The sequence below is a fragment of the Stigmatopora argus genome, chromosome 9, assembly GCF_051989625.1.
Source record: "Stigmatopora argus isolate UIUO_Sarg chromosome 9, RoL_Sarg_1.0, whole genome shotgun sequence".
NCBI classification, from domain to species: Eukaryota; Metazoa; Chordata; class Actinopteri; order Syngnathiformes; family Syngnathidae; genus Stigmatopora; species Stigmatopora argus.
Window position 1 is genome coordinate 9,298,123 of NC_135395.1, and position 12,848 is coordinate 9,310,970.

General features: G+C 38.7%; 1 protein-coding gene across 8 annotated transcripts in view; it reads left to right on the forward strand.

Annotated features, from left to right (window-relative positions):
- The window catches only part of diaph2 (diaphanous-related formin 2), a 202,415-nt gene that overhangs the window by 125,392 nt on the left and 64,175 nt on the right, over positions 1-12,848 (forward strand). For all 8 annotated transcript variants that reach the window (XM_077608608.1, XM_077608614.1, XM_077608610.1 and 5 more), the window contains one exon: positions 6,636-6,760. In XM_077608608.1, the coding sequence (XP_077464734.1) occupies positions 6,636-6,760 (125 nt within the window). The remainder of the gene's footprint in view (positions 1-6,635; positions 6,761-12,848) is intronic.

Below are 12,848 nucleotides of genomic sequence, written 5' to 3' on the forward strand. Positions count from 1 at the left end.
CTTTGACGTGCATTTTCAACTGGATATACTGGTTATAGCCCCAAAATAGATTTTTTTTCTCTAGGGAATACTACTTCATGCAGAGTAAAATGCTAGCATGAGATGTTGCAATTGTTTCCGAAATGAACATAATTTCACACATTGTTTTAAAGGTAACAGAAACAGTCTTGTGGCTTGCATTGACATTGTATTGCAGCTGAGACCAGTACCTTTACCGTTGTCTTTTTTTATACCTGCAAGTTAACCAGGTGTAAGGAGGAATTGATTGTTGTAGGCTTCTAGGAGATAAAGCCTCTGACACTGTCTGCTGTGCTCATCATCAGGTGGCCTTTTCTGTGTGTGCAATGTTGCCATGTTGATGGCTTAAGTCATAATAGCAGTTAGGGCATTCTCAAGCGGGCTTGTCAATACAAATGGAGGCAGTGAGTATGATGTTTCATGTCAAGGCCATTACTGTTTTCAACCTTTGCTCTCCACTTGGAGGGCCTCACTTTTAATGAGTTATATACAATGCTGAGAGCTTTTTTTGTTGTTGCAACTCACTATACACTGTAATTAGTCCTTTCCGAACATATTTAAATTAGCATAACACTAATATTCTTCCTAGCTATGCATATGATCTGGCAACATCTATGTATGCATATATACAGAAGTATTATTATTATTGAGATTATTATTCCACCATATTCTTTTGAGTTACTTCACTTCCTCTCTTAGGTTAACATGTACTTACTGTATGCTAGAAAAAATCCAAGATTTCTACCAAAAGTTATATATAACATATCCCAAAGAAGCGCTGCAATGTAGCCATTGTAAACCTTATGTGGAAGAACTGGCTCAACATCCACTCACTTTTTTCTGATAATATATCGGCCTCAGGATATAGTACATATTGCAAACATCCTGTATTGCTGCTACTTCCAAGGTGCAGATATGATTTTCTTTGGCGGCCTACATTTAGAGAATAGTATTATGCCCAGAGCTGTTGAATCTTACAATTGGCTGCAAGCAAAAATACCCCCTACATACGGCTCCTTTGGGCTACATGATTACTGTACGTATAAATACCCTTGTGCTGTTTGTCTTTTACTGCTCTTTTTTTCTACCCTGTAGTACATCCTACAAATTGACTAATTTCCCCCTTATCTCTAGATGCTATGCTTCATTTGCCTGCATTTGTAAAGATGCAGTTTTGAATACAGTAAGACCATAACACAGTATTCTTGGTTGGTATTAAAGGTACACAACATTTATGAACTGTTGGTGTTGATCTAAGTAATTGTTGTATCACTGAGATTATACGTATAAACAATCATTGATGATAATTTAATGATTGTGTGTGGCATGTATATTTATTTGGATATGCAAAAAAACTTTCCTGACTGCATCTTTTTTTCCAAAAGTGATTAACATTCTTGGTCAATACCAATAATTCAACAGATGTTTCAGGGTTTTTTATCAAATAATTAATACATATCTTGTTTTTTTTGTACTTCGTATTCCAGTCAAATGTTAATATCAGAAAATAACATTGTTTGTTAATTATCTCTTGACTGGGTTCTTATTAATAGATGCAGTGTGTTTTGTCTATATAGTCTGTGAACGTTTTTTTTTGCCTAATGAAGTCTGGTTGTTAAATGGAGATGAATATGTTTACTGCAATCATTGATCTGACCTCATACCGCTCTGAAGGAATATGAATCTCTGAACATCTGTTATTTATTTCAATTTTTGAGGGGGTAAAATTAGTTGAGATTTTGGCACTTACATATAAGTTGAGGCATAACAATCCAAGCATAAACAGATAAATTCATTTGAAACAACACTCAACAACTACAGGTGTAAGTAACATCAACATATGAGTGGCATGTTCCATCCCCCAAGCCTAAAAAAACTCTAAAAACTGGCAATCACACATCACTCAACATAGATTGCTAGTATTTCAAGGTTAAATACGGGACTGTATATTTACACTTAATGTTGTGAGGTTGCTTGAGCTGTAATTCATCTGACAGTTTGACACGGATGGCCCCGTCGCTGCGCCACGCTGAACGCACCACAGGATAGATGATGGCATAACATACCTTTGCAACATTTAGATTGAAGACTCCCCTTCGACTGAATTATTTATATTGCATTCTGGCTGCCGTTTGCCAAATGCTTTGTTGGCCATTTTGCTTTTTCCACCCAGTGAGCTCATTGAATAGTAACTTCCTCTCCCACTCGTGCCTTTTGGGGGAACATTCAGTTCATCGACACGTTAGGTGGTAACGGTCTTTAATAGAGGCGTGTGCTCAGTGCAAAGCTAATCAAGAGAGAATTGCATGGTTGTTTTCTAGAAATGTACAATTTCCATCTATAATCCATCAATATGGAGAGAGAACGCTCTGATTGGTGGTATATATCAAATAGAGAATAATGGAAGGATGACCTTTGTCACTGTCGGAATTCTGGAGTGCAGTGTGGCAAGGTCACATAGCGGGTGGGGGTAATGATGTGTTAGATGGTCTTCCAGCACAACGACGTTGACTTAAGTATAAGGTTGACACAAAAGGTGTTGGAACAATGAATTCCATGTGAATATATTAGTCACTATAATATCTGGGAATTACTCTTTATCTTAAATTTACTTTAATTTTGTGAATAATTTTCTTTCTTTGGGTGTTCAAAACCACCATAAAACTGCAGCCACTTTCACACTTACAATTCTCAATTTATGTTCATCAGTGTTGTCTTCTCCCGCCTTCTGTTTTGCGACCGTGTCCTCAACACTGTTCTCATCTCCCACATAGCTTCTTCGTCATATTGCCTTTTCACCCCAACATCTTAATTTGCATAGTTCCCTGCAATGGCTTTAAGCCATTTACATTGGCTTATGCCATTTTCCTTTCTGTATTCTTCCTTGTCTTTTATTTAGCTTTATCCGAATTTACATGATCCACGTTAACACAATTTGATCTTGTCTTTGTCTACACTGTCTTCATCCAAGTTGTCTTAATAAGAATACCTACTCTCCTTCATTCTTTGAGCCACCTGAATGTAAATCAAAGACAATGTGGGAGTCAGACGGCAGGAGAGCGGAGCACACAGACAAAAGGATAAACACAAGTCATTGTGTTTCCCTTTCAGCGGGAATCAAAGGCGCCCGTCTGCAGGAGTGAAATTGATAGTGTTGCTGTGACAAGGCAGCCACATTTTTCCTCTGATTACTTGGTATTATGAGACGTTAAAAACGGCTGACATAAAGGTGGCAAATGAGGAGGTTTGAGGTGCAGTACAATCAGAACACGACCACTGCAGCCTCATAACATATTTTTGGCATTAATAACTCCTGAGGTTGTTGTCACGCAGAGGCCATTTTGCAGTGACAAATCTGATTATGGGGAATAAAATAGTACACTGACAAATAGAAAATACAATCACTCAATGGAAGAACATAGACAATTACTATTGTTCATTTTGAGGATTGTTTCACTTGGACGTTATCCACACCATGTGAAAAATAATCCTGAATTCATATAATTTCTCACTTGTCACTGTTTTAATTACATTGGCAGTCCGTTTTAGTTTTGCTCTATTTCCTCTTTTAATGTGCATTTACCTTAATCATTTATGGAAAAAGAAAAAGCTTAAAATAATGAAAGTAGCCCCCCAGTGTGAAAATAGCCGATTCTAACTGCTTTGGTTAAGCTGCATTAATTAAATAACAAAAGGGTTTTTAATACATAAGTGAGCATATGCAATTACTATTAAAAAGAAATAATCTAATGCATACCTAACAATAAACATGATTATTGTACTTACATTTTGAAAAATCGAGCTTGATTTAAAAAAAAGACAAATCATATGATCAAAAATGTAACCACTAACCACTAAGAAGAAAAAAAAAACTATTTTACCTCATAGCTGTACAATGGAGGTCATGTCCCCCAGACATTATTGGTTTTGGCAGCCACCATAGCTCGAAGCCCACTGGCAGATCTCTTGAGGAATTACAAATGGAGTCAATTACAATATATTTGGATGTATGGGAAAGTTTAGACGTTGACCTGTAGGTGATGATGACTATTCCCAGGGAAGTCTTTGCCCTCTGCAGTGAAAAACGCAAGGAACTCGCAAGTTTTTTGGCCCCTGAGATAACTTCGTCAAACACTGACAAGAACCTTCTACCTTTTAAGGACACCTTTGTGAAGGTTAAGAAGCACTTTTATAGAACTCAAAATGGCACTGGCAAGCGGATGGGTACCACCATCGAAATTGGCTTGATGAAAACAAAAGGAGTTCCTAATGCAATTTTGTACAACTTGTCTATTGCAATAAGAAACAAGTTGTATGTGGTTATGTTTGTAAAATTTGAAAAATAGTGTTCACATATGTTCAGTGACATACAAATGTATGTGTGCCATATACATACTCAAACTACTCAGTGGTATCGACTGTTTGGTTGTTCTTCTACATGGTCGCAAGTTGAATAGATGAATGAATGTCGGGATGACCCTCAGCTCACACTGCAGCCTTTGTGGGAAATGAACTTGACTTGTACAGAAAAGCATCAATGTAAAACTATTTATGTGAATAAAACACACTCAGCCTCTGACATCTATAAAAAGCAATGTCAGCAGAGCTTGAAGTCAAGTAGAGGTGGGTCATTGTTGCACATTGTAACATGTCGATGGCTATGGAGATGACACTTAAACATGTTAAGGGGGCTTACCTGTCACTTAAAGAAAATTACGTGGACATTTTATCATATGAATGGGTGTACATCCATATGAAAAACAGTAATTAATAATAGAGCAGACAATTAAAAAGGGGGAGCAGCTTTTTTATGAATGTTTTAGGTTCATCTTTGGAAACCTAAAGAGATTCTCATGAAGAAAAAAAACAAATCTCTTTGCATCAATAAAAGTCCCTGGTAGGTCTCTCTGACAGCAGTCATTATAACCATTTTACACATCTCCGAAATCCCCTTCTGTGTACAGTGTACAGCCCCTTATTCCCCTCTGTTCCGCCTCTGATCTCCTTGAAGTGTGCATTCAGAAGATAACAGTGTGGTCATGTTTGTCCCCTGAAAATAGCGTTGTTATTTTGGTGATCATTTTTTACTAATGGTATCCCAAATGAATCTGCACTTCCACATTCTGCAGACAGAGGATTATTCTAGCACTAAAGGATGAACTAGTGATTGGGGTATTTTTGAAAAGTATTTACCAACCTTAAATTCATTCAAACAAGTAGATCAACGCTAGGTTTTGATTGTCATGATGATTATATTCCAATATATGTCTATGCGATCCTAATGGGGATAAAGCGGTCCATAAAATGAGATGAGATGAGAGATATGTCTATACGTCTGGGACTCAAACACATTCTCGAGTACGTTTGTACTCATTATTTTCAAGTTCAGGGAACAATATTGTATACCAATTTCTAATCACTAATGTTACAAAGGTAGTACCCCTTGTAAAACCCCTTGTATTTTCCTGTAAATCAGTAAAACTCAGTGCCAATAATGTGTACTGTTCAATGAGTTATGTTTCTTAACCGACATTGCCCCCATGCATCTGCAAGGTTAGCCCAGCCACTTCACTGTAATTGAAGTGGGAGAGGAGAAATAAGACTGGCTGACAAGCAGAGTGGCCTCAGTCACACGAGGGTCAACCACATCCTGCTGTACATCAATTCTGGAGCTTGGATTCACTCTTGTTCTCATCTTCCCACAATAAAATTGAATGGCAGCATTGTGGCTGGTGTGCACACCATCCCGCCGCTCCACTAACTGAAGTGGACGGTCTTTCCAACACACACATAACACGCAGGCAGGCACACTTGCTGGACACGGTAACAGTCAACACTGTGATGGCTTTAGTGGCAGTATAGAAATACAATAAAGCAAAAAGGTTAAGGTCACTTGTATTATAAGACTTTGCAGCTGGTTGGCTGACTGCAGCTATGTATGCACTAATATTACAGTTATAACATAATATCATGTATACTCTGGTGACATTTGCAATTAGAAAAATGTATAAAAAAATACAGTTAAATTATTTTGATGGTCATTATTTTAATTTCATGTTAAGACATTCAACCATGCTTTTAGTTTGCATTTGTGAAATTTGATATTGTCAGGTGAGCTATAATGTAGTCGGTAAATTATCTGAATATTACATTGATTATTGCCACAATATAGTATTAGTATTGCGTGCTACAAATGTCAATTTACTAAGTGTACTTCCTTTAAAGACTCCTTGCTTAATATCCGGAAGTGTGTACCTGAACACGTGTCGATGAGCTTAAACCCTTGAACATCCACCAAAACAAGGTTGTGCATTCATGCTTGTGTTCCATCTGATCCCCTAAGACTAGCTGTTTGAAGTGTCTACTTGAAAAGGAGGCTGTGAATACTTCCACAACTCGGCAAATGCTGATTTCAAACAGATTAATGAGCCACAACACACACACACACACACGGGCACCCCCCTACACTGTATATAATAGACTCCTTATGCATTACTTGCTAGGCCAGAAATGGGTAATGCTGATGTCACAACAACCCGTCAATGCCAATTGGCTACTGGAAATATGATTTTCTGTATCATATGTTAATAATGTGTTTTGTTTTGTTTTATCAACAGTGTCTGCTGAAATCCTCAAAGGCAGTCTGACCACCATGGAGCGTCAAATTGTCAGGCTGGAAAACGACATTGAGAACTTCCCCAAAAGTGATGACCCACAAGATAAGTTTGTGGAAAAAATGTCAATATCCTTTTTCAGTGGCTTTTACACTACGTGTCCAAATAGAGATGTATGGGATGTACAATATGAGGTCAGACTATGTACACCGTGGTTGCGTCCTCTCCGGTAAGCACTTCAAGTCACTTGGTGTGAAAGGTGGCCCCCGGGGGACTTTTAGAGAATAGATCAGGCTGCATTGCTCTGAGATGTTGATCAGATCACCTTCCTCGCTTCTTTCCCAGTTCCCTTGAGTGAAATCATGCCTGCAGCTATTTTTACTACAGTCAGCCAAGGCTGGCTGTCCCCTGGGGGACTGTTTAATGGTGACTCCAGACCCTCACACCAATTTATCTGTTCCTGACCTAGCCGCATGACCGTCTTCTCTTTCAATATATCCAACACAACAACATTTCTAGCTATGATAAAATTGATTGAAGCAGTACACAACATTGCCTGCCGAATTTATCTCATGACACCGAATTGACAAAATTGGTACTAAAATAGCACAAATAAACATTTATCTTTATACTCATACCCGTATACCAGTTTTGACATTTACACCAGGCATTCCAATCTTTTATCATTTATTAATCGTGACACTTACTTGAAGTAAATGGGGCATGTTTGCGGTCTAAAATTTCTGAACTTTGGCCTGTGTCTAGTTTCACTGTGTGATCACATTGTTTTGTTAGAACTGTGTGAATGCATGACACGTCCAAAATGCTTAATTCCTTACTGTGCCTGGAAACGTTCGTATGTATGTTTACACTGATATGCATAAGCACACTTGATAATTAAGTCCCCTGGCTCCTCCCTAGTGGTGCTTTGCTATCAGTGCAGCAGTCAGGCAGGAAAGTGTACTTGCACCCTTGATGTTAGTATTGATTTGGCAGCTCTCTTTGGAGAACTGAAGGTTTGATTGAGAGGAACCCGAGAGGTGTAGATGTACTGAAGCATGGCTGTCCTTCGGTGTCTGGCATTCTTCCCTTGAGAGTAATGGCGTGCGGGGGGCGTCGTCGTGACCTAAAAGAGTCCAAATACACCTCCCCTTGATTCAGTTGTTCTCAAACCTCTGTAGCTTACTTTTCTTCTTTGCTTGCTTCTAGAGTGAAAATGAGGTTTTCTATTGTAGTTTAATGGTGGCCCTTATTGCATAATTTTGTTGCACTCTTGACAAATTGGTGCATGTGAGTCGAGTCAAAACATGAAAGTAGATGCTTGTTTTCTCACTTAGCTCCCTGGAGTGCACCATTTATATATTTTCACCTGTGTGTAATAATGCAGGAAAGTGTGCATTCAATTACCTCTTGTGCTGTAATGAAGATCGGCTTGACTTAGATTGGATATTTGCTACGTTTTGTTTTTTTTTTTCTATTTGCTGTTGTCTTTGATACTGCTGGGGAAAACGGTATTTTCCATTTTTAATGTGTTATTTTTCTAGCATGCATGTAGGCACAGGCTCGATTCACGCTGATGGTGGTATGACTGAGTGTGAATGGTCTCTTTGGGTGCCCTACAGCTGACTAGCGACCAGTCTAGGGTGTATTGTGCCTTCCGCCTGAAGTCAGCTGGCCATTTCTTTTGAAAGACTGCCACTTAAGCTAATGACTTGCATTAGACTGGATACATGATGCAGTTCTGGCTGTTCTCTGTGATTATATAAGCGGACAATGTCATGTTGTATTCTTAATTGGAACATCAAGGCATATTATTCTGAAGTGAATTATTGTGTAATGTCTTACTTGGCACAGTGTTTTCCCTTACGTGGCATAGAATTGTCATGATTATTCATGATAGGTTGGTCCAATTTATTCATGTATTTATTTTTTTACTTCCAATAATAGTGGAAACACTGCTTGTAGATTTAAAAACGTTATGGTGGCAACAGTTCCTCCCTTGAATTTGTTTTTTTCTTCTGCATTGGCCTATACATTCTTTCCAACTTGGATAATACATATACTTCACTTTGTGTCAATGTTACAATTCCCTTGTCTACTGTGCAACCCACCTACAGCTACATGAGTGTCACATCACTCTTTAGCCACATAAGCATTTTCCTGTGTTCACCAATGAGTGTCTTGTTAGGCTCTGCAATTGGGCCATATGTGACAGCTCCATTAGCCAGGAGAGGAAGCCTGATTATGGGCCCTGCAGCCACTAGCTCCCAAGGTAGATGGAGGTACGGCATTGAAGCATGGAAAGTTTACATAAGAGAGGTTAACCCATTTGTGAATCAAGATCTTATTGGGTCCCTCGCTATGCCCTTTTAGTCCTGGAGGGTTCCTTGTGGTTCAATATGGTACTGTTCGTCAATATGCTTGGTCCAGGGTAATACCAGAGGTTAATTTATAAGATTATGATTTTTACCTTCACAGTGAAATCTTCAATGTCAGAAAATGAAAATTAAGAAGTTTCCATTTTATCGATCTTCGTCATTAGGGTTACAGTCTTGCTGGAGCTTTATAAATATAACAAAATGTGTCGCCAGTTTGAGGTCTAACGTATTTTCAGCAATCAACTGCTAATGTGATTCGTGCCTGTCATAAATACTTAAATAACGGTATATAATCTTCATTGTGTTTATTTGTTTTGGAGTAACGCAAATGACAAACATGTTACCTTAGTCTAGTAACTAGGAGTGCATCCACTCCACATCTCGGACTCCAAGGCAACTGATGATTATTTCTGCTCTGGTGGGGCTTAAAAGACCTAGTGGCAGAAGTCAATCAGAAGCCAATGCGTACCTCATTGCTTCCCCAAAGGGCCTGAGCTTATTGGGATAGTAATAGGCAGAAGCCCAGCAACCCTCATTTGTCACAGGCTCCTGGGTTCGATGCAAAGCCCCCCTTGAGCACTTGTTGCTTAAGTCTAATCCCGCAGTAGACCAGGCGCGTCGGTCTGCTCAACCATCCTCACTCTTCGCCGTCATGCCTCATGATTTTGCTCCCATTTGATGTTTAAACAAAATCCCTGAATTGTTAGCTCATTATTCCTTTTGAAGGCTAGTTGGAGAAGAACGTCCTCGTGTTATTTGTAAAGTAAATACGAGGCATTAAGGATTTGAAAGTAAAGGGTGGTTCAAGTTAAATAGTGGACCAAAATAGTTCAAACACTGACGCTTGAAAAGATGTACACGGCTGTCCATGCATATTGTGACCAAAAATAATCGATCTAAGTTCTTTTAGATAGCAAAAGAATGATTCTTAAGGGGACGATAACAATTATTGTCCCCGATTGCCACTCCTTTCGGGAACAAAGTGCTTACTGTATTATAAGAATGTCTTGGAGTAAAAGTGCCTTCTAACAATAAGAAAAAAAGAAATGGTTTAAGCAATGAACATTGTATTTAAGCTTAGGTTTGAATAATTCTGGAAGTTTAAATGTGTATGAGTAGGGGCTCGTGGAAATCAGTTTTTTTTTTGTGTGTAATGCTCCTTTTCACTATCAGGTGTTCTGACAACTGGGTGGTGATTGTGGCTTCTCCCTCTTCCACCCTGCGCTTCCATGTCCATGATAAGGCTATCTTATCGACTGCTCTTGCACAGTTGCAAGCAATTAAGCGCTTCATTATGCAGATTAAGTGTATTAATTGCCTCACATTGGCTAATTGAGTACAAGATACACTTATAAGAACGAAACGAGTTGCCTTTTTCGAATGAAGCAGTTTAGCGTCACCCATTTATGAACAGATTAATGACAGCCACTAACACTGGATGTCACTTTGCACTCAACTTGGCGAGTTTGCCAATGCAGCGTGGAGAAGCTAGAAATACTACATTGCTAATTAAAATGAATTAGTGACAGTCAGAAAGACTAACAATTACAAACAGCAGTCTGAGTGTAGTCAACGGGGGAGTCTCCATTAATTGACTAAATGAGGACCATCAATCACACGGAGGGCTGGTTCTGAGCGTAGGGATGTCAGAGTCACCCACCCAGTTTGAGGAGAGCAGCATGTTGTGCATCCAAGGAAAAGAGAGACATGTTGAAAAATAAGTTATTTCTTCCCTCCCAAAGTATTTCACATATTCACTTGCATTGTGTGCCTTTCAAGGCCAGGACGCATTGGCCGTAAACCATTGTTCAGTTTGAAGGATTCAAGGGGTATTGTATGCTGACCACTTAAACTTAGAATATCTGAACTCCATTCTGTGTCATTTAATGATAGCTACTTGCACTGTGAGTAGTATTAAGGGACCATCCCTTTATTCAAAGACTAACAGCCATATCTGCAGCCATGAGTGGCTGACTAGTGCTCTTTATTATCACGCCGTCAAGTGACATGGTTTCAAAGCAAGGTCAGAATGCTTTGAATATTGCCTCTATTCTTGTTTGTCACACTGGAGAGTGAGTGGAACATACGGGAGTCTGATAAAGAAAAGTGGCTTAATGAGGTGGTTATTCGGAGAGTATAATACAGTTACAACTCCTGGTCTAGCTGTCTAAAAGAACCACAATTTGAATTTTTGTTTTAACTCAAATGACTACATCTTGCAATTAAACCTTTAAGTACAAATTCTTCTAAACTGAATAAATACTAACATCCTACATTCAACTAAAATGTAAAATACTTAAACTCCATTGGACCAATGTCAAATTAATGTGGGTTGTCGAGCTCATGTGATGTTGCTAAGACTTTTGCTGTACAAGACACTCATATGACCGAAGATTGACAACGTGTCTAGATGGGTGAAAATCCTAGCGATATACAATATATCTTCCAGAAGCCGACCTTGAATTGACTTTCCATGATGCCTCATGCTTGATCCCCGAGGTTTTTGTCCTGATGCCTTGTAGAATTCCATCCTTGTCAAAGAACACTGAAACTATAGAGACCACAGAGCTCCTTCTTTAATGGACTCCTTTGTTATTGTTGTTGTTGTTGTTTGACCACCCATATTTATCAGCCATAATGATGTGTATTGTTTGTGGGAAGTAATATGAAAACACAGTGACATTATATTCTTTGGATTTCAGCATGGATCAAGTCCAAGTGTGTAAATGTAAATGAGATACATTTTTCAATGTGTGTGATGCAGATTTAAGTGAAACTGTCCAACTGTATCCTCACATGAGTAGATATTGAAAAAAAAAAAACACATTCAAGGATGCCACAAAATGCATTGTGTTTTTGCCACACACCATTTTTTTTTATTGCACAAGCAAATATGAATTTTTAAGTCTTCTTTTGCCAACACAGTGAGATAAAGTGCTGGCACAAGTGGTGGAAAAATGTACGTTTTGTCCCTGCAGGAAAGCCTTCGATTTTTTTCTAATTTTGGGGGCTTTTTTTTTGTTCTGGCTAATCGTAGGGACTTCTTTTTTTCCACCTGTCCTGTTTAGCTGCTTAGATAAGGAGAAAGGGAATGTTTAATGTACTCCCATTGTGGTTGTTCATAATTTTTAAGTTATTGGGTTTGCTTCTACTCTCCCCTTTGATGAAATGTCTATACTCAGAGTCAGATGAAATGAGCAGTATAAATACAGGAAATTGGTTGTTCGTTGTACAGGTTATTGTTTACCTGTCAAGTTTTGACTGATGTCTTCAATGTAGTGTCCCCCCTCTTCTCTCTGGGAACTAAAAGCCCTAAATCAGGTTAAGTAGAGTGTATCCATTATCGTGTCTTAGACCACAGCCTCCATATCGTCAAATCCATCAATTTTCCTCAACTGCCGACGTATGACTTTTCACTACAAGTGTCACTTGTCCCAGTTGAGGTGTGAATGTATTCCAGTTTTTTTAGGAATATTTCAACTTTTTTTTTTTCATTGTTTGTAGCCAAGACAAATTGATGTCGACAATAGAGGGAGCAAAAAATAAATAAACCTGCTCCATAACGGAAGTGTGCCTGGCGAGAGAATGGCCTGGTTATTGTATTTCGAGATATTTATTATTTTATTTACGAGATGGCATTGCACAAATGTGTGTATGTTAGATAGCTGGCAGGCACTACATAAAGCGACATTTTCCACAGAAGTGATTAAAATGATTGAGGACAGCTGCAAAGTAATTCATCCCTCAGCAAGGTGACGAGGGACATTTTGTATGTGGGACTCTTGTCGCTTCCATGCATTCATGTGTGTGTATATGCGTGTCTGTTTACACGTGTTTG